The sequence below is a fragment of the Eublepharis macularius genome, chromosome 1 (assembly GCF_028583425.1).
Source record: "Eublepharis macularius isolate TG4126 chromosome 1, MPM_Emac_v1.0, whole genome shotgun sequence".
In the NCBI taxonomy this organism is placed as follows: Eukaryota; Metazoa; Chordata; class Lepidosauria; order Squamata; family Eublepharidae; genus Eublepharis; species Eublepharis macularius.
Genome location: NC_072790.1, coordinates 201,205,394 through 201,232,987, shown reverse-complemented (window position 1 = coordinate 201,232,987; position 27,594 = coordinate 201,205,394). Strand labels below are relative to the sequence as shown.

General features: G+C 41.0%; 1 protein-coding gene across 1 annotated transcript in view; it reads right to left on the bottom strand.

Moving 5' to 3' along the window:
* PRKCE (protein kinase C epsilon) overlaps window positions 1–27,594 on the bottom strand; it is a 425,910-nt gene that overhangs the window by 18,926 nt on the left and 379,390 nt on the right. Inside the window, exons 12-14 of the mRNA XM_054983917.1 lie at window positions 10,720–10,858; window positions 6,801–6,989; window positions 3,431–3,577 (exon numbers count right to left, since the gene is read on the bottom strand). Coding sequence (XP_054839892.1) covers window positions 3,431–3,577; window positions 6,801–6,989; window positions 10,720–10,858 — 475 coding nt within the window. The remainder of the gene's footprint in view (window positions 1–3,430; window positions 3,578–6,800; window positions 6,990–10,719; window positions 10,859–27,594) is intronic.

Genomic DNA, 27,594 nt, shown 5'->3' with positions numbered 1-27,594 from the left:
AGAGTGGGGTTGTCAATGGCCTAAAGAAAAAAAAATCCTGTCCTTTTATTAGAAGCTTAAAGGGATGTTATATACCTTACCTCCATGCCATGAACAGCTTCAACTGCCCATTTTCACAAATATTACGGAGATAGGACATTTTTCTGTAGGTCTGTTGACAACCCTACATGGGAGCTATGAAATTTTGTTGTCAGGCTAGCTTGCTGGTTTTGATGGCTATAGAGCCCCTCCGCTTTTGCCTCCTCCCAACAGTTAGTGGGTTGGACAAAACACAGGCCAGCCCATTCCATACATTGTGTGAGCCCAAGACTTTGCACTGTTACCATTATAGGTTTACTATCAAGAACAAAAATCCCAGGAACCTTAAATTGTACTAAAATGACATGTAATTTGTGTTAAGACTCTTTTTAATACACCTAAACATTTAATAATAGTCTGACAACATCCCTGTGGTCTCAACCAGGAAAATGTGAAGTCACATTATGTAGATAATACAAAGAAATAACAATTCACTGCTAAAAGATATGATTTTAAAATATTTTCTATTTTTAAAAAGAACATATCCAAATTAAACTGTTTAACCATGTTAAGAAAAGAATATAATTCGAGTCCAGTAGAACCTTAAAGACCAACAACATTTTCCAGGGGATAAGCTGTTGTGAGTCAAAGCTCAGTTTGTCACTGACTGACTGTAAGGCCGTCAAGTCACTGACAAACTGAGCTTTCCTAATAGCTTATCCCCTGGAAAACCTTGTTGGTATTTAAGCTGCTATTGGACTCAAATTTTGTTCTACGACTACAGACTAACATCTGAAACAAACTTCATGAAAGAAAAAAATATTTTATACTTCCTTATACTTGCAGTATGCTTTTATACTGCAAGCTCAGGGTGGCATGCAGAGTTCTCCCCTTCTTTGTTTTAATCTCACAACAACCCATGAAACAGTTAGACTGAGAGTAGATGGCCCACAGAACAGATGATGGCTCAGTGGGAGGGTTGGATCTGATCTCCCCCTAGTACTAGTGCAACAATCTAACCACTATACCAGGGATACTGGCTTTCCATCTTGCTCCATCTGACTGTAAGGCTGTTAATCTCTCTCCTTTTCTCAGAAAGTTGTCTATGAGTTCTCTTAATGTTTGAAGGACTAATGAAAGAGAACATTGTGTGGTGGGTAGGAACCAAATGCACCACTCCACACACTGTCCACATGGATATGGAAATGAATGGAGAGCAAGAAGGCAGCATGGATCCTTCAGTGTTCCTACAGAAACAGCATGGATCCTGCAGAAATAGTTATGGTTGTGGGAAGCAAAAGTGTACTCCAGTGTAGTCTTTACTTTTTTACACTGGAATGAATGTGCTGATTAGGCCCAGTAGAAGTAGGCAACAGTATAAATTAGTTTCTGTCACCAGGAACGACTCCCATGGCTACAGGGAAAATACACAGACACTTCTGTGTTCATCCATTCAAGATTCAGGCTGTTGAAGACAGAAAATGCACTGAAGTGTTATACTTCCAACTTTATGCACTATTTCTCTCCTGCCCAGCAAGGCTAGAATCAGTGCCAACCTTGACTAAGTGTTCTTGTTCATAAGAACAAGATTGAGAAATCATGCAAGATGGGAAAGAATGTATGGATAAGTGCCAGGAAATGACATGCCTTATCATCATCTGGTACAGGAAAACCAGAAAATAGTTTCATGGAAATGCAAGTGAGTTTATTCTGCATTCAGCTCCTGGTGCTCTTTTTATCAAAAACTTTCTGGCAAAGTTGAGTACAAGAGAAAGTTAAAATAGGACAGAAATCAATACAAGACAAACAGTTCTGCTTATAATCAAATGGCACTAATATGTATCACTTGCTAAAATAAAATCAAGTGTGAAGAATACAGAGTATAAATAACAGACAGAAAGCACTGACTGTAGATAGTTCAAATAATGTGGTAAGGCTGCAGCAACATGACCTAGGAACTCAAACATAATGCGCTAAGTGTAGTGAAAATGGTTGAAATACATAATCACTGCTATAAAAACATATTCCAGAATGTGTGCTTGAACTCCTTCCATCCTGTTCAAAACATTGCCTGTCTTCAGACTTTTCTCATCATTTGATTACTGTGAAGTTGTTGACTCTCAACTGAAAGCGAGAACTACCTCTAATGTGTTTGAATGGACACAGGGAGATATGAAAAGTTCTTTCTGTAGTGATTAAAATTATTCTTACATGCAAGTTGTTACTTCACACCACAGTCAAAATTTGATGATCATGCATGAGTCAGCCCTTAAGTTAGGTATAATGGAAGCAAAATATATATTTTAAAATCTTTCAGGTTATATCTATCAAAGCAAATGTATCTTCTTTTTAAGAACTGAAAGAAATGTACTTCATCACTAGATATATGTATTAATTCTCTAACATTAACAGAAACAAAAAGATTAACTGTGGATCACAATCTACAAAAAATCTACAGGGGAGTTCTGTTTTCATAGCACTACAACCTGGAATCATTGGATCTAGCTGATTCTAATTTAGAATCTTCATCAGCTAACACATACACAAATCCCCTCACAATCAGTGCAAAAGAACAACAAAATATTTCAAAGCTCATTTTTAAAAGAATAAAATGTAATCATGTGAGCCAGTGGCATCTCTATGGTGAAGAGGATATTGGGGCAACAAGTCTAAACACTGGCTTCTACAAAACTACTAGTTAAATTAAAGTAGAAATAAATACAATTTAAATGGAGAGGAAAAGAAAAAAAAAGTCTGAAAAGTTTTTGCTTAGCTTTGGATGGTTTGTCCAGAGATAAGCATGCTTAACATGCATTTATGTATTCCATATATATGCCCTTCATGTGAACCATTATGAATTCTTTTTGAATTGCATTTTATTTTTTATTCATAATGTGTATACTCATGTAACTCAGGAACATGGCCCTCAAAGTATACATTCCAGGGTTCCATTATTCAAAGACTGTCACATTATATTTGGAAAGATATAATGAATATTCCAGCATGACAAATATTTTTCAGCCAGAGATACCCTGATGGCACATTCTCACATTTAGATGAATATTTGATGGATGAGTGGTGATGGTCTAGGATGCCCAATCTCTTTAAAACTGGACAGTTTTAGATGGCGAGGCTATCAAATGATAACAGCACTGTCTTATAAGACTTCATGTGAGAACTCAGAGAGGATTCAATTAATTCTTGAGTTTGTAATAAAAGCACATTGAATGCTTATTATGACCCTGAGACTCACCTGTGAAGTAACCATCAGCCTTACTCTTTTGGGCCTATTTTTCCTATATTGGATAGTATTACAGTCTTAATATCATAAAGGAAATCAGCACTGACATATTTTCACTCAAGTTCTCTCTCTCTCTCACACACACACGCACACACTCAGATTGCTACTTACAATCCGAGGTTTGAAGGGTGGTTTGATTTTCCTTTGTTCTAGAAGAACCCAGTCAATTTCCTTGAAGAACGGGTGCTGTTTAATGGCATCCTCACCATTCTGTGATGCCACACAGCCAAGTCGCTTATTTGGATTCTTTGTCATAAACTAGAGAGGAAGCACAAAGTTGCCAAACGTTAATTAATGGGTGGCAAAAGAGGTGGTTAAAGAGCTGTAGGCTACGGTTCTGGAAGAGTGGAGAAGGGTCTCCAAGATATTCAGCTGAAGAGCAGGCTTCCTTGAAGGTAGCATGTCTGATACTCTCTGCTGCCTTTTCACTGTCGTCTGCAAGCATCAGAATCTGTGTTTATCTGACAGCTAAGAACACACATTCCAGGTTAACTGCAAGGCATCTTTCTCAGGCAAGATAAGATAATTTCACACATTACACAGCAACCGATCACAGGTGATTCTGGTTGTCTGGTGAGTGTAGTAGTAGGATAAATGTGTTTTCAAACACGGTTACATTCACAATCCACACACACACAGAGCTGATAAGGTATTTTTGTGCAGACCTGAAGCCAAGCTATCATTCCATTCTTTCTTCTAAACAATAAAGTGTAGCTTGAAAGATTATTCCTAACTCAGGGCAATGACATCTGCCTGTGAGGGTTGCTCAGTGCTAAGGGAAGACACATTGCATATGCTCCTTTAATACAATTCACACATATGACCATATCAAATTGTCTTATATTGAGCCAGATCATTGGTCTACTGCTGTCTTGGCTGCAGATTTACAGTGCCTCTGCAGGGCCAGAGGAGGAAAAGTTTTCCAGCACAGTTATCGAAGATCCTTAGCCACTGATGCGAAGGAGTTGAACCTTCTGCAAGTAAAACAATTGCTCTAACAGTAATGAACCCTAAACCTAAAATAGAAATTGAGATTTCAAATTCTGAAAAGTCGTGAGACATTTAGACATTTTAATAACTTACATCCTGATCTTCTGAAATTAATAGGAAGGCCGTAAGATTTTAGTTTTTTAAAAAACAACAGAGAAATAGGTTATTTATCCAGGATTTTAGCTTTGTTTTAAAAAATTAAATTGTAGGTCCTCATAATCTTTCTTTCTTTCTTTCTTTCTTTCTTTCTTTCTTTCTTTCTTTCTTTCTTTCTTTCTTTCTTTCTTTCTTTCTTTCTTTCTTTCTTTCTTTCTTTCTTTCTTTCTTTCTTTCTTTCTTTCTTTCTTTCTTTCTTTCTTTCTTTCTTTTGGTAATCTGAGCCTGCTGGTAGGATTCATAGTTGCTGAGATTACAAGAGAGCTAATTCTGGAAAATATGCATGAACTGCAAAGTACTGCACAGAATAGAAAGTTGAACAGAAAACAAACATTCTAGAAAAACTACTTAAAACTGCACTTTAAAATCTTGGTAGGGCTCTGATTTACAGTGCCTGAAGAACAAAATCCATGTTTAAGAATACAATGTGAGGAAACCAAACATTCCAAAGCTAATCCCTTGTTAATATTTGGCAGTCAAGTACACAGACGCCCCTTCATTTCCTCCGTTCTTCCTGCTCTCTTGTTGAATGCAGTTAAAAGTACAAGATGAAGGGCACAAGTTTCAAACACTGAGCTAAGCCTAAAACTACAGCAAAGGTTTTTTCCCCCCTGCTAAACGCAATAGGCCAAGATTCTTCCCACATGAGGTAACTCTATTGACCTCAGCTGATTCGTGATTAATATCTGAAACAATATATGGATGTTCCCTCTCAATTAAATCAGTGGAATTAGGGCTGCTTCAAATATTATCAGTGGTAAATTCCTAAGCCTTGATAAAATTTAAACTAGGGCTCCAATTCAACTGAACATGTGTCAAGGACAGAGAGCTGTTAGAAAGTCCACAACTGTTGAATTAAACTTTGTGAGAGGGCTGGCGATCTCTTAGCTAGAATCATCAGCAACTCCAAAGCCAAGGAACTTATCAGTCTGAGTTGGTGTAGATTTACAATATACCAATGTGATCGTGGGGGATCTCATTTCTTCTGTATTCCCCCTTCCCCACTCTCTCCATGTTTCCTCTTTCCCTCTTCCTGGCAGCTCCCTTAGTCTTTCTTTTCTCTGCATTCTTCTCTCCCTTCCCCTCACCCACTCATGTACCTTTAGCTGTCTGCTCCCCATCTTCAGCTTTTCCTCCTTCCTGGCAACCCACACAATCTCCTTTCCCAGATTCCTACCTTCAGCATTCCTGCCTTCTCTCCTCCTGCAGCATCTCCCTTTTTTCCTATTCCACCCACCTTCCTTTTTCTGTTTCCCCCCCTTCCGCTTTACCTCCCCCCCCTCTTCTTTTCCTTCTTCTACCTTTCCTTTCATCTCTAAAAACCTTTGTCAGTCTCCCAACCACTCCAAGCAAGACATGGAGCCAGTTGCCTAGCAAACCACCAAAATGGCCACTGGAATCTTGGTAGCGTTCTTGGTGAACTGCAAGCATTACTTCAGTGATTTTGGGGAGGTTTAACAGTACCACATTTTCCTGCAAACCTGGAACTTGCCCCAACTTTGTACAAAAACCTTCCTGCTCCATTTCTGGCCCAATAGCATGGATTTTTTGATCCATACTCTAGTGCCAGGTTCAGAATTAGATATATAGATAATTTGGAGCAGTATTATTTTAATTTTAATGCAAAATTTTCTTTAAGCATATACATTTTAAATTTATAATAAAAATAGATTTAGAGATCTCCAGATATTAGTGTGCAAAGCATATTATATGAAGAATCTTACTCTTCCAAGCAGGCTGAAATACTGTGGGCCAAGTTACCATCCACAGTTTAACAGCACTGAATATGACCTCTTTATGTGATTATTGAATCACAAAATAATGAAGAACATAATGGGGGCATTTTAAGCTGCTACAAGAAAGGGGAGGCAGGAAAATTGTGCTTGTGGATGGAAATCATTGTGCCCATGACAACATTAGTCGGAATCAAACTCATTGTGGCTTCCTTGCAAATAAATCACCTTAGGATCAGTGTATTCTGGATTGGGGTCTAACATAAACACATAGATAATGTTGCTTTAATTACATAATCGTTTCCCCACTAAAGCAGCCACACAGTGTGCTGTATCAGACCAATACAACAGTTCAGATTGCTTGAGAGGGTTTTTTTTCCTTCCTGAAATACGATTCTCAAGAGCATACATTTATGCAGTATACAGCCGCAAAGAACACAAACATCTTGTCCCTTTCCCACAAGAAGTGTAATTCATCCCAGACCCCATTATACTGACAGTGGCGCTTTGAACTGTAGTTGAACTCCCAGTGGTGGCTGTGCTTAAAGTACTGCAGGAAAATTCAGTTTTAAGTAGGAAAAAAGAGAGACAGCCCAACTTACAGCTTTCAAAATGCTAACAGCTTCTTTGCTAAGCCAAACTGGATATAACACATCATCATGGAGAATGGATTCAAAAAGATCATCTTCATTGTCAGCTTCAAAGGGAGGTTGACCAGCCATCATTTCATACATAAGAACACCCAGAGCCCACCAATCCACAGAGGGACCATATTCTAACTCCTGGAGGATCTGTTAGGGAAATCATGATGGAGAGGGTGGAGGGAGAGAGAGAGAGAGAGAATGATTGACAGACTGGTCAGAAACTCCCTAGTATTTAAAAAGGAAATGGGTTACATTTTACAGCTTGCTGCATCCTAAAACATGAGAGCAGCTACAATTCTTCAGAAATTGACTGTTACATGATACTTACCATACCTTATTCTCTATGACTATGAAAATACTACTCTACCAAGCCAATGCAACACCATTTGTATAACAAGATGAAAACTGATCTTATTTATTTGAATATTTATGCCCTGCCTTTCTCTTTTGGCTTACAGCAGCTTACATTTATAGAAAACATGCAAAATATAGTAAAACCCCATTTCTCCTTCTTTCCAAGAAAATGCTTGCAGAATGAAGGTATGTACAAATAAAATGCCCTTATAGTGCCTCCTAAAATGCAGTGGCAAAAAAGGCAAACTCAGTCTTGGGTTGTATCAAAAAGGGCATTGCATCAAAATCCCAGGAGGTCATAGTCCCGCTCTATACTGTGTTGGTCAGGCCGCACGTGGAGTACTGTGTGCAGTTCTCGAGGTCTCACTTCAAAAAGGATGTGGACAAAATCGAGAGGATGCAGAAGAGAGCAACGATCAGGGGTCTGGAGACTGAGCCCTACGAGGAAAGGCTGAGGGCCTTGGGAATGTTTAGTTTGGAGAAGAGGAGATTGAGGGGGGACATGATTGCTCTCTTTAAATATTTGAAAGGCTGTCATTTGGAGGAGGGCAAGGAGCTGTTCCAGTTGGCAGCAGAGGATAGGACCTGAAGCAACGGGCTTAAATTACATGCAGAAAGGTACCTGCTGAATATCAGGAAAACCTTTTTCACGGTCAGAGTAGTTCAAAGGTGGAATCAGCTGCCTAGGGAGATGGTGAGCTCCCCTTCACTGGCAGTTTTCAAGAAGAGGCTGGATGAATATTTGTCAGGGATGCTTTAGGCTCATCCTGTATTGGGCAGGGGGTTGGACTAGAAGGTCTGTATGGCCCCTTCCAACTCTGTGATTCTGTGAAAAAATTCTAAAGGCTATGAATTTCTCGCTTCCTCAGGGAACCTGTTTCATAAAGTGCAAGCCAGTACAGTGAAGGAATGGGCTATAGAAGATGCCAAGTGGGCCACCTTAAGTGGGAGAACGACAAGAGAGTTGTTAGTGCACAGGGACATATGGAGGGAATGACAGCAGGAGAAAGCAAATTCATCCCACTGGCATATGTGTCTGTTAATATGGATAAGTAGAATAGATACATGTTGACTGGAACTACAGTTTATAATTTTTTTTAATGATGTAGCTTCTGGGATGTTTCATTTATTTGATCAGTGATGGGAATGACCAGTTTCTTTTCTGACTCAGGCATGCCTAGAACTGCACAAACAAGGCAGCTTATCCTGCAGGAACCCCTCAAAAGACCCTCTGACTTAGTTGCCAGAGGCCTGGATAAAATAATCAAGTTTGATATCAAAGGCCCCTGAACTAGCAGGATTTTCCCTGGAATGCTCCAAAGAACATGTTGATTAAAGGCCTATTGTCCTCAGCTTCCATAAACTCCCTCACACCCAGAAGAAATTGGCCGAATCCACACTTCCTTTTTGTTTCCGCACCTTCTTCGCAACCATGGCGTTGTTCAAGCAGATACTCACATGCTTTCCTATTCTGCGTGTTCCCCGCCATCACCGCACCACAATTACGCCTCCTTTCCATACCACGTGATAATGGCAGAAATCTGGTTTTGCCTGGCCCCTTTTTTTAAAAAAATGGGCTTTTATAGCGCATATGCACAATAAAGAAAGGTCAGTATACCGCAAAACCTACTTTAGAGAGCAGCGGTTTGTGTGGGAAAAGGCTAAGAACATATTGGCTGTGCTGCAAAGCATGCCAACCACAATTTGAGCTAACATTATAAATATCACGCTCTGAGCATCCATGTTGGCAACCACTACAAGCAGAACACCACTGTGAGGAACAGGGTTTCCAGAGAATGTTTTAATGTTACAAATTATTTTCAAATTTGCCCGCCATAACAACCAGCCAATTGTTAGAAAGTGGTCTGTGACAAGCAAAAAATGGGCCAATCAGAGTTGAGGGGGAGGGGACCTTGCCATTTCTTAAAAGTCGGAATATCGGTATAGCGCAAAATTAACTTTTTTTTTAAAAGGAAGTGATGTGCGCCGTCAACGCTGACAACAGAGGAAGGAACCGCCCACTATAACGCTTTACTCAGTGGCGTGAGGAGAACTGATTGTGCCATGAAGACGCACTGGGAGGGTGAATGTGATGATGCACAGCATGGTAGCGGAATGAACCCAACTGCCATGACTGTGCAAGATAAGCGGATGGTGAGTGTGTGTGGATTCGGCTATTGACTCAATTTTGCTCGGTTATTACTTGAAGCTAAAGAACCCCCTCACTCTACAGCCTCCCCCAGTAATTCAATCAGTAGCCTAGAGAATGCCATCAAGCCACTGGGTAGCTTTTGTCAAACCCAACGCAAGTCAGCCTGCCATTCAGTTAACTGAATCGCTCCACCTAAACCATTCTGCCAGTATGCCCATATTTAGACTTACATTAACATCTAGATGTGCACCCTCCTGCATTTCATGCTTCCAGAAGTATAAAAAGAGTATTTCAAGCTCTTCCACCTCTGCAGTTAGTTGTTCACTTGAGCCTCTTTCCCCAGTTTCATGGTTGGCTTATTTCCCAGATCTTTACCCTTTCACTGAATCACTGAATTCCTCGCCTTGGACCCCCAACTGCACAACTGATTTCAGTTTGTATCTTCCTTCACCCTAGGAATCCTTTGTCCTGGATCAGCTTTTCCTCATATCCTAGACCTCAGACCACGGACTCTTCAAGATATGGCAACACGTTTTTCATTTCACCTTTTTATTTCCTCTTAGACACCCCATTTTCACCCCAATTAGGCAACAACCAAGGGCAGTGTTGCTACGATTATGTTACTTTATTACAGTGTTGTTTTTTCACTTTCCCTTGTATTTCATTTTTCTAACTCTGCATCTTGTTAGGGGACTAAAGATTATTTTGTTTGAGATTCTGTCTTTCTGTTTTTCCTTCATAACCAAAGTATTGTATCAGATCAAGACTGAGGTATATCCTAGACTGTGCAGTCCCAAAATAATTGTCCTAGTGACAAGGTTTGGACCTACATTTGTAGAGGATGCTTTTCATGTTTTGGGCCTGACGCATATACTGATTTCTGTACATGTCATTGCAGTAACTCCTACAATCTCAACAACATTAAAATACGTTGCAGAGGTTATGGGAATACAATAATGCTACAATCTCAAGTGGTGAAGACTTGTGTACTCCTGGGTCCTGTAGGACTGTTGCCACAGACTCCAACACACATGAGATAATCACATGGAATTTATTTGGTAGCAGTGCCACAGGGTAGGAACTGATCTTTTCTACAAATGTACTGTGCATTTGGTGTAGTGGTTAAGAGCGCGGGACTCTAATTTGGAGAGCCAGGTTTGATTCCCCACTCGAAGCCAGCTGGATGACCTTGGCTCAGTCCCAACTTCTAGGAGCTCTCTCAGCCCCACCCACCTCACAGGGTGTTTGTTGTTGTGGGGATAATAATGACATACTTTGTAAACCACTCTGAGTGGGTGTTAAGTCATCCTGAAGTGCAGTATATAAATTGAATGTTGTTGTTGTTGTTATATTAAATACAACAGGTGATACCTCTGGAGCAATGTAATCTGGGGTTCCACAAAAGGTAGTTGTCGTTACTCCATTCAAGATCCCTTCTTTACACATTCCAAAGTCAGCCAGTTTGCAGTGACCTTCTGCATCCAGAAGAATATTATCCAGTTTCAGATCCCTAGAATAAAAAACAAGCAGAGAGATTAAACCTTATTGGCTGGCTAAAAGGCAAGCACCATCCCTCCCCCAACCAGTGGTAATTGTGCTTAAAAAGACACCGAGAAGAGCCAATCACAGATCTCCCAGTGCCTTGTCTGTTCTGACCCTTGATTCCAACTATTTCCTTGCAGAAATACCCCAAGAAAGCTTCTTATTGTTGCTGATCTCCCCTTGATTCATGTTGGTTTCATCCTTTATAAAAAAAAATCTGTTAACACCTTGTAGGGTTAAGAGTTTTGTGAAGCAGGAAGGGAGGCAACAGTTTGGTGTAGTGGTTAAGAGTGTGGGACTCTAATCTGGAGAACCGGGTCTGATTCCCCACTCCTCTGCTTGAAGCCAGCTGGGTGACCTTGGGCTAGTCACAGCTCTCTGGAGCTCTCTCAGCCCCACCCACCTCACAGGGTGTTTTGTTGTGGGGATAACAATAACATACTTTGTAAACTGCTCTGAGTGGGCATTAAGTTGTCCTAAAGGGTGATATATAAATTGAATGTTGTTGTTGTTGTTGTTGTTGTTGTTGTTGTTATTAACAGCTACTTGGAACTTTCTTAAAGGAGTACCCAACTATTTTGTTAACTCAGAGAGCAAGTCAGTAATTTCCAGTCTTTGTAAATCAACAGAAAAGTGTAAAAAATCACCCGTTCTCCTTTTTGTTGATTTCCCTGTGTTGATGCCAACCATCTGCCTTCAAAAGAGAGCCTACCCAGTTAGTGTGAGTAGCTTAGAAACAAACCTCTATTACATTTCTTTTTTTCTCCTTTTACATGCTCAGCTTGGGGACTGAAAGAGGGGGTCACACTTACGCTAGCAAAAGGCAATGCCTGTTTACGGAGCTATTATATGAAATAACAAACAGCCTGAGGAAAACACCTGGCTTGTGCTAATGGAATGGTAATTTATTAGCTGTATTTCTTCAAAACTGGTTTGCTGATACTTTTCACATGGATGATTCAGTTGACTTTGACTGTTTGTGACATTGTAAACAATATTTCTGGGGAGGGGGAAAGGAATTTAATGAATTGTGTCTCAGACTCAGTTGTGCATACCAATGTCTTTCAGCATGCAAGCAGTTTTTTAAAATTTGTCAAGAATTACCAAAGAAAGGTAAACAGTAATCTCGGGGTTGGTTGTCAATGAGAAATCATCTAAGACAGGGCAACCACACTGCCAGATTTTAAATTGACCAAAGAATGTGCGTAGATGCCCACTCTCACACACAAACTTTTTCCTCACATGGACACAGGTGTCTTTCTCTCACACACAGACACACCTTTAATAGGCAATGCAACAAATGACAAAGGCTTATACACAACTAGAACCTTGTAGCTGAAAACCTTCTGATGTAAACATTTGAAGTAATAGAGAACAGAGTTGCAAACTCTACTTAGTTTTTTTTCCTCTCATTTTTTTCTCATCAGGCTTGAGCATAACACATACATTTTGTTTATGTTGTCACATTGGGTTTCTTTAAGATAATGTGCTAAAAAAGAAATTCATTCACCTCAACTGCTTTCCTTTGTGATAGGTCTTCCTATGACTTCCATATTTTAACAATTAAAATGGCCGATAACAGTAACAGGGAGCCGTATTTCAACTACGCTAAGTGGGGCTTGAAGGGTGAAATCCATGGCACAAATGCTTAAGCTACATTTTTTACCCTTAAAGAAGTCACAAGATTGTTGTTTTGGCTGCAATAAAGTAAAAACATTTGCTCTGATATACTGTCGAAGGTTGTTGTGGATTTTCTGGGCTGTATAGCCGTGGTCTTGGCACTGTAGTTCCTGACGTTTCGCCAGCAGCTGTGGCTGGCATCTTCAGAGGTGTAGCACCAAAAGACAGAGATCTCTCAGTGTCACAGTCTCTGATTTGCTCTGATAGTTTTCACTTGTCAATTTATCTTAACTTCTTTATCCCAAGATCACCCATCAAGTTTTCATGGCAGAGTGGGGATCTGAACCATATCCTAGTCCAACATCCTAACCACCACACCACACTGGTGATAGCTCTTATTGGGAAAAGGAGACAGGTCTCTGTCTTTTTTCCTAGTGAGGTTAACAGCACTTTGTGGAAGAGGTGACATTTAAGAAAGGGGATGTGGTGAAGGGGAATGGGTAAACATCTCCCCAGAGCTGCTGTTTTAATCTAATTAGCAGTCCCCAAATGTTGTTTGTTCATAAAATCAGAACACTTTATTTTATGTTTCATTCATACTCACACCTTTCTCTCCAGTGGGAACCCAAAGTGGCTTATGTCATTCTCCTCTATCTTCACAACAGCCCTGTGAAGTAGGTTAGGCTGAGAGTCTGTGACTGGCCCTAGGTCACCGAGCAAGCTTCCATGGCAGAGCAGGGATTCAAACCTGGGTCTCCCAGTTTCTAGTCCAATACTCTTACCACTATACCACACACAAGAAATCCAATAACATATCTCCCACATGATGCTGATTTTGTCCCCTGTGTTCTTTCCATGACTTTGAGAATTGGAATAATTTTTGTATAATATAAGCTAATTTGAAATTGATGTATTGTCGAAGGCTTTCACGGCCGGAGAACGATGGCTGTTGTGGGTTTTCCGGGATGTATTGCCGTGGTCTTGGCATTGTAGTTCCTGACGTTTCGCCAGCAGCTGTGGCTGGCATCTTCAGAGGTGTAGCACCAAAAGACAGAGATCTCTCAGTGTCACAGTGTGGAAAAGATGTAGGTCATTTGTATCTGCTCAGGAGGGGTGGGGTTGAGCTGAGTCATCCTGTAAGAGTTTCCCAGGGTGTGGAATGCTAATGGCGGGAGGCTTCACTGTATCCTGAGGAGGTTCTTTTGCATATGGATTTGAAATTGTCATTCATCGGGATTTGTCTAAGTGAAGGGTTGCTAAAGATAGTATAAGGGTTCAAACTAGAACTCTCAGCTGAACTTAAAATCCTAACTGAACTGAAAAAACCTGTCAGCACCGTCATTCTGACTAGCCAATCAGAGAGAGGGGGAAGCAGCCTATCAATCAATCTCTCATTCCAGGCAGTTATTAACTTCCCTTCCATTCTCTGAGGGCTGCACTGTGGAAAACTTTCATTACAGTGTGTTCCACACACCTTGAAAGTTTTTGTATTACAAGAAAGGGAGAAGAAGGTCACTTTCTCCATCCCATGCATGATTATATAAACTTCTATCATGTCCTTAGTCATCTTGTCTCTAAAGTGAAACAACCCAGCTACTTAACCTTTTCCTCACAGGAAAGGTGTGTGCTCCAACTGCTTAACCACATTGCTTGCCTTCTTCTGCAGTTTTTCTATCTCTGGTACATTTCACACTCGTTTTTAGAGCGCGTTTGTACCTGCTCCACATCCCATGTTTGCAAGGTTTTCACACTTAAAAGTAGTCATGGGATGCAGTCTCGCTTTTTGTCCGCTGTATCCCCGATTTTTCCCCCTGCGGACATACCCCGATGTTTTTTTAAGTTCGCTGCCGACTGGCAGCTGGCCCGCATTTTGCTAATGTGAACACTTTTGCCCCCTTTTTGCTTCTCTTTCCCCCCCTCTCCTTTTCCCTGGGAGCTGATTGGTTTGTGCAGAATGAACCACTCCCACCCTCCTCAGCTCTCTGAACTCCTTTGTCCACCATTTTTTTTTAGTAAAGCGAGCTGAGGGTCATAAGGCTGCTTCTTCGTTGGTTTCCTTCCTCCCGGTATGCATGCTGTTTTATTTTTTTTCAAAAGCCAGGAATTCCTAAGCTTGCTGCTAATTCCCTACTAGCTTTAAAATCAAGGAAAGTGTTAAATAGCTGCTTTCTCCTTCCTCCCTTAGGGTATGCACATACATTCTTTTTTTTTTTAAAGACAAGAATGGGTTGCAACGTTGTAATGTTCCTGCACTTTCTTCCTGGCTTTAAAAGCCAGGAAAGGATTAAACGGCTGCTTTTCCCTCCCTCCCAGGCATGTTTCAGACTTTGCCAAAGAGGGGGAAAAAACCCAAGCATTTTGCACAGCCCTTTGGAAACAAGCCTCTGCTTCCTGGGAGGAGATTAATCGGCAGCATTTTAACCCTTTCCTGGCTTGATTTAAAAAAAATGAGAGTGGTATATGTTTTCCCCCAGAACTCTGCCACCAATTGCCTCTCCGGTGGGCAGGGGACAGCCCAATCAGCAAAAAGGGGGGAAGGGTTCCAACATTGCAACGTTACTACGCATGCTCAATTTTTTTTAAAAAAGTGTGACGTGAATTGCAAGGCCCCAAAAGCCCAAAATTGCACCGAGGTTTTGAAATGAAGCACAGACACCAAATCGAAATTGCAGTGGACAGTGTGAAATGAACAGGTGCAATGCTGAAGCCACTGCGATCGGGGCGAATGCTCATAAATGGCAGTTTAAACCGTAAGTGCGAAAAGGGCCTCTGCAATATCTGTTGGGAGCTATCACAATAAAAACTGTAAACAGTTTTGTGGCCATACAATAAATCCATGCAAGGGAATTATAATACAAGTTGCTGTATAATTTGGCTGACTGTTTTCAGACTTGGCTTGTATTGTGTTTGGGGGGAGGCAAAGCAAAGGCGAGGCAAAAGTAGGAAACAAAGCAGAACCATAGAACCGTAGAAGACTACAGTAGTCACATAGATAAGCTCTACATGGAGTTCTTTTTTATATAACTGGCAGCTCCATATGACATCTGGGAGTTACAAATCCTGCAGAGGACTGTGTGAGGCTGCCAATCATCTTCACCAGGTTTAAGGCCTTCAAGCTTGACTTGACTGGAAGCAGAGTGCTATGAACCATCTCTAAATCTATAAGAAGATGGTGATTGTCTTACTTCCCTTTCCCCTTAGTTATGGTGACTATAGCACTCCTGCCTTTTTTTTTTTTTAGGCTATACCAACATGGATGTGGCCCCCAGTTGGGTCAAAGATCCTTTTCTGAAGCAGGAATGTAGGAAAGGGGGCACAGCAGGCACTAGGAATGAGGAGGTAGCTTTCCCAGAAGGCTGACTGTGATCAGAGTCCTGCAGTTTTCTTGCTCCTTGTATCAACAGACAGGGTGGGCCGAGGGAAGGATCAAGGAGGAGGATGTTGCTGGTGCATGTAAGACTGCACACGATGGATGCCTACTAGAAGCACACCCTATGGAAGAACTTATGCCCTTGTCACAAGGCTCACTGTGGATATATCTGAGAATTCTGCAATATCCATGTATTTAATGACTGGCTGGAAATTCATTTTTCTGGGTAAATAGCAAAGGTGATTACATGAATTTTTGCTTCTAGGAGAAAAAATATACAACTTGTTTTGAAAAATAAAAAATATACACTGTTATAGTACCATCATTTTTTTTCTTAGCGCAACTGTTATTCCTGCCTCTCCAGACCTGGCCCCAAACAGAGACTCATAAAATCATAGGATCAGAGGGTTGGAAGGGACCTCCAGGGTCATCTACAACCCCCTGCACAATGCAAGAAATTCACAACTACCTCCACCCCCCATCCGCAGTGACCCCCTGCTCCATGACCAGAAGATAGCAATACACCACCAGGATCCCTAGCCAAACTGGCCCGGGGAAAATTGCTTCGCGCCCCCAAAATGGTGATCAGCATTATCCTAGGCTTGTAAAGAGCCACAAGAACTAAGCACTGGTATAGCCCTTCCTGCCCTCCCTCTCATGATCCACCCAGGTTCACAGAATCAGCATTGCTGTCAGATGGCCAGCTAGCCTCTGTTTAAAAACCTCCAAAGACAGAGAGACCACCACCTCTCATGGAAGCCTGTTCTACTGAGGGACCGCTCTAACTGTCAGGACATTCTTCATAATGTTTAGCCAAAAACTCTTTTAATTTAATTTCATCCCAATATTCAATCAAATATTGTTGGAAAACTTGGACTAGGATCACAAAATGAAGGAAAATCAAAAAGAGTCCAGTAGCACCTTTAAGACTAACCAATTTTATTGTAGCATAAGCTTTCGAGAATCAAGTTCTCTTCGTCAGATGCATGGAACAGAAACTGGTCAAACATAGAAGAGGACGGGGGAGGAATGGAGAGGAAATCCATCAACCTCATGAAGAAACTGGCACAAATACAAACAGACATCATCTTTCTTTCTAAATGCAAAAGACTGGACATTCTACCCAAGGGACTGTGTGTGAGGAACCCATTGAAATCCACTTACTACACAGACTACAGTGAGAAACTATGCAACACCTTATCCAGGAAACTCTTAATTCACCTCATTGGACTGATGTACAGCAAGCAACAATGGATCAAGCAAGAGATCTCTGAACTGGACTCTTCCATGAAAAACAGTCCCTCTGCACAGACCAGGAACTGGCAGATGTTTACCACAACCAGAGAAACTATTTATTGCACTCTATTCACTGAATTACAGAACAAGAAGGAGAAGAAATTCTCAAAACTCCTGCATGGAACAGGGAGAAAAAACACTTTGGATCCACCAAGCAACATCATTAATCTCTCCAGCCACAAACTGAGCCCAGCAGAGGAATCTGTCCTCTCACGTGGACTATCTTTTTGCCCAGCCAGACCCACACAAACCATACAACTTCGTAGAGACCTGGAGGCCTATTTCAGACGCCTAAGACAAAGAATTTTTCAACTACTCTGCTGAACAAAACGATGAACAAAGCACTGAACAGACACCATCACAGCAGCAAGCACCCCCCCCCAAATCCAGCAATACACAATCATCATTACAAAACTCCAGAAAAAAGAACTCCACATGGATACCCCCTGAGGGCCGCAACTCTTCATTGGACTTTTACATTGAATGCTTCCATAGACGTACTCAGGCTGAGATAATTGACAAACAACAACACCTAAAGCAGAACCTCAGCCGTGCAGAAAGAGAGGCCATAAACAGCCTCCAAAATAATTCTGGCATCGTAATCAAGGAAGCTGACAAAGGTGGAGCAGTTGTCATCATGGACAAACATAACTACATACAAGAAGCAGAAAGACAACTCTCCAACACAACATTCTATAAAATACTACCTTCTGACCCCACGGAGCAATACAAAAGGGAACTCAATAAAATATTAAAAACACTCCCCATGGACACACAAAAATGCATCCATACGGACACACCCCAGGAACCACGACCAGGAAGATTCTATTTACTTCCCAAAATCCACAAACCAGGTAACCCAGGACGCCCCATTGTCTCAGGAAGAGACACTATCACAGTAGGAGTCTCAGGATACATGGACTCTATCCTCAGGCCCTATGCCACCAGCACACCCAGCTATTTACGGGACACCACTGACTTCCTCAGGAAAATACAGTGCATTGACAACCTACCAGATGACACCATCCTAGCAACCATGGATGTGGAGGCTTTATACACCAATATCCCACATGCAGATGGACTGCAAGCCATAAGGAATATTATCCCGGACAAAACCACAGCACACCTCGCCACTGAACTTTGTCACTTCGTACTCACTCACAATTACTTCGAATTTGGTGACAACTTATAACTACAGATTAATGACACAGCCATGGGCACACGCATGGCACCACAATATGCTAACATATTCATGGTGGACTTGGAGCAACGCTTCCTCAGCTCCCATCCACTGGAACCACTTACTATACTTCCTCAGCTCCCATCCACTGGAACCACTACTATACTTAAGATTCCTGGATGACATCTTCATCATTTGGACCCATGGGAAGGAAGCCCTTGAGAGATTTCATCAGGACTTCAATAACTTTCACCCTACTATCAACCTAAGCCTGGACCACTCTACACAACAGGTACACTTCCTAGACACCACTGTACAACTACATAATGGACGAATAAATACCACCTTATACCGGAAACCAACAGACCGATACTCATATCTACATGCCTCCAGCTACCACCCTAAACATACCACTCGGTCTATTGTCTACAGCCAAGCCTTACGTTACAACCGTATCTGCTCCAATGCTCTCGACCGAGACTCACATTTAAGAGATTTACAACAAGCATTTTTGAGACTACAGTACCCACCAAATGAAGTGAAGAAACAAATCAGCAGGGCCATACTAGTACCCAGAAACAGTCTGCTCCAGGACAAACCTAAAGGAACTAACAACAGGACACCACTGGTTGTCACCTATAGCTCCCAGCTCGAACCCATCCAATGTATCATCAGTGAGCTACAACCCATCCCGGAAAATGATACCTCTCTCTCAGAAGCCCTGGGTGGAAGACCTTTCCTTGCCTACAGACAGCCCCCCAACCTTAAACGACTTCTCACCCACAATCATGAATCGGCCAGCAGAGTCACCAGCACAGGTACCAGGCCCTGCAACAAACCCAGATGCCAGCTCTGCCCCTATATCTACCCAGGGAATACAATTACAGGACCCAATGGCATCAACTACACTGTCTCTGGCTCTTACAGCTGCTCATCCTCCAATCTGATATATGCCCTCATGTGCCAACAATGTCCTTCTGCTCTATACATTGGACAAACCAGCCAACCTCTACGCAAAAGAATAAATGGACACAAATCTGACATTAGAAATGGAAACGTCCAGAAACCAGTGGGAGAACACTTCAATCTACCAGGACATTCCATCAAAGACTTAAAGGTCACTGGAGTTCAACAGAAACCTTTCAAAAACAAAATCCAACGGGAGGCTGCTGAATTGGAATTCATATGCAAATTTCTGTCAAGCTGGGACTGAATAGGGACTATGAATGGTTTTCATATTATCACAGGTACCAGATTTCCTTTACAGAGGCGGGGTCTGGGGGAGCCCAGGGGCACCTGGTGTGGGCTTCCGGGGACCACAGTTCTCTTTGTCAGATGCATCTGACAGGGAGAGCTGTGGTTATCGAAGGCTTATACTACATTGGAATTGGATGGTCTGGTTGTTTTGTTGCTACAAACCAACACGGCAAACTCCTTTGAAGCCTCACACAAGCCAATCAATCTCCACTCCAAAAGGAGATGTTTACATTTACTGGCAAAGGAATGTTTTGGTTGAACCTTCCCTCTCCCCCCCTAACTGCATCTTCTCTCTCCTCCTCTCCTCCCCCCTCCTCTTCTATATTTGACCAGTTTCTGTTCCATGCATCTGACGAAGAGAACTCGATTCTCGAAAGCTTATGCTACAATAAAATTGGTTAGTCTTAAAGGTGCTACTGGACTCTTTTTGATTTTGCTACTACAGACTAACACGGCTAACTCCTCTGGAAAATGAAGGAGAGTGACTCATAGAATTCTGCAAAGCCGACAATTTGTTCATTGCAAACACGTGCTTCAGGCAACCAAAGAGATGACTGTTTACATGGAAATCACTGGATGGCCTATACAGGAATCAAATAGATTACATAACTGGATGCAGAAGATGGAGAAGCTCTATTCTTTCTGCGAAAATAGAACCAGGAGTTAACTGTGATACAGACCATGAATTGTCAATATCAAAAATTAGAATGAAGCTGAAGAAAAATAATAAAAGAATGATAATGCCAGAATATAATCTAAATAACATTCCTGAAGAATTTCAAGATGATGTAAAGATAAAGAACAGATTTGCATTACTGTTATTGATCATGAACTGGAAGAACTGTGAGCTGAAACCAGAGATATCATCAAGGAAGAACATGCAAAAACTATTCTTGTAGCCAAAAGAAAGGAAAAGCCTCGATAGATGACTGATGAAACTATTAAAAGTGCTAAAGACAGACAAGGAGTAAAAGGTGACAAAAACAGGGTCAAAATTCTAAATGCAGCTTTTCAGCAATTTGTATGCAGAGACAAAGATAACTTGTATAATAACCAGTGCAAATAAACAGAACAAAAAAGAAAGAATGAGAGATCTGTTAGAATCCAGGAAAATCAAGGCTGTACTTGGTCACATCATGAGAAGACAAGACTCAATGGAAAAGACAATAATGCTAGGAAAAGTTGAAGGCAGTAGGAAAAGAGGAAGAGGAAGCCACAACTTTCAGTTTGCAAGACCTGAACAAAGCTGTCAATTATAGGACATTTTGAATGGCATTCATTTATAGCTATAAGCCTGATGTGACTTGATGGCACATAACACACACACACACACACACTAAGCAAAGGTACCCTTTATCCATTAAGGGCCAGTAAGAACAGAGTCTTTTAGATGCTCATTCTAGCAAGCAAGACTGATTGGTTAAGGTTTTAGGTATTGTGAACTAACAACTGAGCTGTTCATGCCTATTGGGATAAAAAGGCTGTTCCCGGCAGTTCCCTCCTTTGACCAGAGTTCTACAGTGCAATACAGGATGAAACCTGCCTAGCATTCCATAAGTTGCTAAGTCAAGACATGTTGTGGGCTTAAGTCATGACAAACTTGGCAAGAGGTCTCCAAGTGTTGGCTTATATGTCATAAGGGAATACTTTTTGGTGGCCTCCAGGTAACAGCAGTAATATTTTAATAAAGCCTCAGAATACTAAACACCTCCTTTGATGGTCCATTGGAGTCAATAATGTTGCCAAGGATAAGATTTATTTAGCCAGGTAGCTTTACCTTAAGGGCACAATGCCATTTAAACTCTTTACTTATTTATTAGCAAAAAGATACTGGATAATGAGTTAGTCTGAGATTATGATTAAATAAATAAAATAAATACTCAAGAAGAGAGACAGTGGGGTGTAAAATGAGAACTTTTTTTTGTGTATGGTCTTAATCCTTCCATGCAAAACTGCTAACAAGAAAGTTACCTGGAAAAAAAGCCACATGATGAAAGATGATGAAAGGATGGTATGACGCTAGGAAATTCTAGCCTGATCAAGTGTGATGGCAGAATGCTTAAAAAATAAGGTCAGCATGTTCTCGAAGTCCAAATTTATCTATAGACATATTGTTGTTGAGTTTTACATTCAGATCAGTTGAAAAGGTTAATTTGACTTATCAAACAACCCATTGCTTGTTTTGTTCAGGTGCTTTGAGTACGTGCATAGATAAAATGTCAAATGAGCATATCTTGCAAACTAATGGAAGACTAATGATGAGGAATCGTAACGCAAAGCAAAACAGTGGCTGGGCTTTAAAAACATGATTTTTTTTGGCCTTTTACCTTCTCATTAACAAAAAAAAGCAATAAAAACAGAACAATTTCTACTCTTTACACAGGAACTTTGAAAAAACTGTCTCACCGTCAATGATTTTAAGACTAGGCAGTACACCATGGGTGTGTGAATAATTGGTGATCTTGCTTGATATAAGGGAACCGAAGAGAGCTGCCAAAAGGGATGCCATCAGATTCCATCCAGTGGCCAATGGCTCTTTGAGGCTTTGAGAAAACTTGGTGAGCAGAACTGTTCCAAAGTGAGTAGTCTGGAAACGACAGCTAATATATTTGATCTTTTCAGACAAAGTAGCTCAGAGGATTAGTATAATACTCAAAATCTGATTCAGAATTCCCCAAGATCCAAAAGGAAGCATCACATCCTCCCCAGGATAAGACCCAAATCAGACAGTCAGAACCCACATAGGATTGCCTGCAGTTATTTGCAGGCATGTGGAGGCATCAGCTTTATAAATCATTGCCTCTATTTAGGGCCTGTACATCCAACTCCTTATTTACATGATTACAGCAAATTTGTTTTTGTATTCTGGAATCTCAAGACTGTAGTAGTCACATAGATAAGCTCTACATGGAGTTCTTTTTTATATAACTGGCAGCTCCATATGACATCTGGGAGTTACAAATCCTGCAGAGGACTGTGTGAGGCTGCCAATCATCTTCACCAGGTTTAAGGCCTTCAAGCTTGACTTGACTGGAAGCAGAGTGCTATGAACCATCTCTAAATCTATAAGAAGATGGTGATTGTCTTACTTCCCTTTCCCCTTAGTTATGGTGACTATAGCACTCCTGCCTTTTTTTTTTTTTTTAGGCTATACCAACATGGGCGTTGCCCCCAGTTGGGTCAGAGATCTTTTTCTGAAGCAGGAATGTAGGAAAGGGGGCACAGCAGGCACTAGGAATGAGGAGGTAGCTTTCCCAGAAGGCTGACTGTGATCAGAGTCCTGCAGTTTTCTTGCTCCTTGTATCAACAGACAGGGTGGGCCGAGGGAAGGATCAAGGAGGAGGATGTTGCGGGTGCATGTAGACTGCACACGATGGATGCCTACTAGAAGCACACCCTACGGAAGAACTTATACCCTTGTCACAAGGCTCACTGTGGATATATCTGAGAATTCTGCAATATCCATGTATTTAATGACTGGCTGGAAATTCATTTTTCTGGGTAAATAGCAAAGGTGATTACATGAATTTTTGCTTCTAGGAGAAAAAATATACAACTTGTTTTGAAAAATAAAAAATATACACTGTTATAGTACCATCATTTTTTTTCTTAGTGCAACTGTTATTCCTGCCTCTCCAGACCTGGCCCCAAACAGAGACTCATAAAATCATAGGATCAGAGGGTTGGAAGGGACCTCCAGGGTCATCTACAACCCCCTGCACAATGCAAGAAATTCACAACTACCTCCACCCCCCATCCGCAGTGACCCCCTGCTCCATGACCAGAAGATAGCAATACACCACCAGGATGGCAATACACCACCAGTATCCCTAGCCAAACTGGCCTGGGGAAAATTGCTTCGCACCCCCAAAATGGTGATCAGCATTATCCTAGGCTTGTAAAGAGCCACAAGAACTAAGCACTCGTATAGCCCTTCCTGCCCTCCCTCTGCCCAGGTTCACAGAACCAGCATTGCTGTCAGATGGCCAGCTAGCCTCTGTTTAAAAACCTCCAAAGACAGAGAGACCACCACCTTCCGAGGAAGCCTGTTTCACTGAGGGACTGCTCTAACTGTCAGGATGTTCTTCATAATCCACCCTGAGCCTGCTGTTGTGGAGAGGGCAGAATACAAATCTAATACATTAAATTAAATTAAAATTAAATAATGTTTAGCTGAAAACTCTTTTGATTTAATTTCAACCCATTGGTTTTAGTCCAACCTTCTGAGTACATGGGAATATGACAAGAAATTGGAATAGGGAGAGGAATTAGGTGTGTGGGAGGAAGGGCGTTATGTATTGTGTCCCACTCTTCTTTCAAAGTGCCCAAGTGCCCTTTTATTTTTACAACACTATGAATGTAGGTTAGACCAAGGCTGAGGAGGGCAAGAGATGTGGGAGAAGGGTTCCTCTGGGGTTTTGTGTGGATTCTGGGCATGCCACCTGATGCTTGTTTGGGTCAAAAATAGCCCAGCTTTCTAGCTTTCATTTTTATCGAAAAAAGTTTATCTCTGGCCTTCATGGATTCAGCAATACAAGGCAAAACATTCAGGTAGCAGTTTGTTCAATGGTTTGGTGATGAAAAACTGGTTCCTACCTTCAATTTTTCAAGCCAATGAGGGATGTCACAGTTATAATTGACATGCTTGCTACATCTTTCTGCAACAAGCTTTGGTGTTGTGAAAAGAATGCATAAGCAAATCTTGGCATGCACAAAGAAGACGTTTCCTCTGATCCTTCCCCAGTCTTTTTGTGACAGTTGTTAGGAGACATAATAATTATTCCTTGTAGACAATGCAACAAATAACCATGCTTAACCTACATAATTAGCAACCTATTGGAATAGTGACGGCAAAGCAGCTCCAGTAATTTTTGGATATTGTCAGGTTCTGCCAGTTAGATCCCCATAATACTCCACTGCACACACTCCAGGGTACGAGTTAAAGTTACTTTATTAGAGATCCATCAGCATCAGCATACACAGACAAGGGTATTGGCAGAAGTGCCGTGTAGAAGTTTGGAGGGGTTAGTTATAGGGAACGTTCCCGCCTTTAGGATACGGACAGTTAGGATTCTGGTGCAAAGGAGCCAAGACGGGGGGGGGGGGGGTTGAGATGAGAGGAGAGAAGAACTGGAGGAAAGAAGCAAAAATGAAGTCATTTTCAGTTCCCAGGCTCAAGCCGGTACTCAAGGACACATTCTCAAGTGGCTTCGAAAACTAAAGTAGACACCACAGCAGGCACCTGTAAGATAAGCAACTCCCAGCCAAATAGGCCACCGATATGCAACTTCACATACTCTCAGAGGATCAGTATCGAGCACAGAATATAGAAAACACTCATGGCAGATATGTAGACAGACATATATGACAGATATATTTGCTCATGATCCATTTTAATTTGACTTCAGGTCTGGGTTCAGAACAGAGACAGCTTGATTTGCACAGATGGACAACCTTTGTTTAAAGCTGAAGAGGGGGAAAAGTTGTCCATTCTTATCCAGTAGTTGGAATATGACGTTGTTAGGGGAGCAGGAGGTTTTGGTTTTTTTCTGATTGGACACAAAGCGTTTCCACCAGAACAGGAAAAATCGATGGGGTCGGATTCGTGTTGTGGAGTGCCACAGGATTCTATTCTCTCACCTATGCTTTTCAACATTTATATGAGACTGTTGAATGAAATCATCTGGGGTTTCAGGGTTGGATGCCATAAAAAATGCAGTGACACTCAGCCTTATATTTCATTATCCAAACCTCCAGATGCATCTATCATGGCTCTGAATCAGTGCTTTGAGGCCATTATCTGGTGGCTAAGGCTGAATAGATAAAGCTGAATCCAGACAAGACAGATATATGCTGGCAAGGAAATCTAGTGTTTTAGAGAGATTGGACCCACATGTAGTGCATGGTGGGGAATTGGCATTTCTGGATCCCAAAGGGACGATATAATGAAATATAAACTAAAATTAAAATGTAATTTTACCAGATCTACTTGCAACTGAGATATTGTTTCCTTCTACTGTATGATTGCATGAACGTGGTCTTCATTCTTCATTTAATCGGAAGAAGATATCTGAAGCATATCAAAATGAGTCTGTGCTTGGAATCTCATCACATTATGCTGTATGTATATTAACCAGTATATTTTATTGTACAAGTTCATATAGATTGTTGATCCATGTTGTTCTATTACAGATAAATATGGTAAAATTTTACACTAGTTTTAGTTTATATTTCATTATATCCTTCCATCTGTGATACGTACATTCCAGATAGTTTTCATTTGATAATTCTTGCCTTTTGGATGTTCTGGCTCTGCCGTAGACTTTGGTTTTCTAGAAGACCTTGTAATTTTCCTTTGTTCAAGGAATTGAAATTTGCAGAACAGGTTAAGAGCGTGGTAGTGGATCCAATCCTGGTGTTTGAAAAACAGGTTGCCATCGTGGCCAAGAGCACCCTCTTTCAGATTTATCTGTTTTGTGAACTTTCACCCTTCTTAAACTCAGCTGATCTGGCCATGCTGACCAATGCTTTTGCAATTTTGCAGTTGGACTACTGTGATGGACACTGTGTTTGACTGCCCTTGAAGACAACATGGAAATGTCAGCTAGTTCAGAATACAGAAACCTGATTATTATCAGGGGATAGCTGATGGAAGCATATCTAACCTATCATACAATAGCTACATTGGCTGCCAGTTTGTTTTCAAGTCCAGTTCAAGGTGCCGGTTATGACCTTTAAAGCCCTTCATGGCCTAGGACCCACATATCTAAAGGACTGTCTCCTCTCATATATCCTTGTACTGCAACAATGGCTCTTTGACTATGGCCCACCTGGCATCAACCAGAGCCCATGCCTTCACAACTGTAGCTCCTACTTTGTGGAATGGGTTCCGTGAGAAGGCAAGGAGGCCTCTGTCATGGGACATTTTTAAGAGGTGCTGCAAAGCCATCTTATTTGTTAATGGGATATAAACTGCAGGCATCTTTCAGGGGAGATGGGAGTCGTTTGGGACATTGTTTTGTTGTTTTTAAATTGTGATGTTTTTAATCTATATGTTGCCTTGAGCTACAAGAAGAGATGGAATATAAATATTTAAATAAATACATACACAGGCTAGGTTGCCTGGGTTTGGGGACCTGTAGCCTTGCTATAGAGAAGAAAAAGTAAAAAACGGGAACGAGACCTCCAAAACCCTCTGCAAAATTCTTAATTTACCCCTCCAAAACCCTTCCTTCTTACCAGCTTACAAATACCAAAGGGCAAACTATTGTTTGCTATTTCTCTGGCAGTTAGTTTTTGTGTTTTTCCTATAGAATAGAAATAAAAATAAAAATCATGGCATAGAGTATAGCTTTGAAAAATATAGCCTCAAAAAACCCTTGCTTCTTACCAGCTAACAAATACCAAAGGGCAAACTATTGTTTGCTATTTCTCTGGCAGTTAGTTTTTGTGTTTTTCCTATAGAATAGAAATAAAAATAAAAATCCTGGCATAGAGTATAGCTTTGAAAAATATAGCCTCAAATATTCCAACAATTCAGAAAGATTTGATCTCACTTATGTTAAGTGCTGCCAAAGCCATTATATTAAAATCCTGGAAATCAAAAGTTCTACTCTCACTTCAACCATGGTTCAACAAAATGTGGGAATTTCTCACTATGGGAAAAAAATCACAGACTGCATCTCACTTGCTGAGGTCTAGAATTTCCAATCCAATTTCCATGAGAAATAGTTCCTTTTTTTGGATTTTATGGAATATCAAGATAAATATCTAAAACTGGTCCCAGACAACCTCAAAGTTATTGCCATTTATTAAGATCTTTTCTCCTATATACAATCTTATCTTTTTGATGGCTGCATAATAGTTAATGTTAAATGTTCCATTTACACTGTTTTGAGTACATGTTCACACTTTTGAATATTTGTTATGTTGTTATATTGTTAAAAACTTAAAATAAAAGTATTTATTTACAGAAATTCAC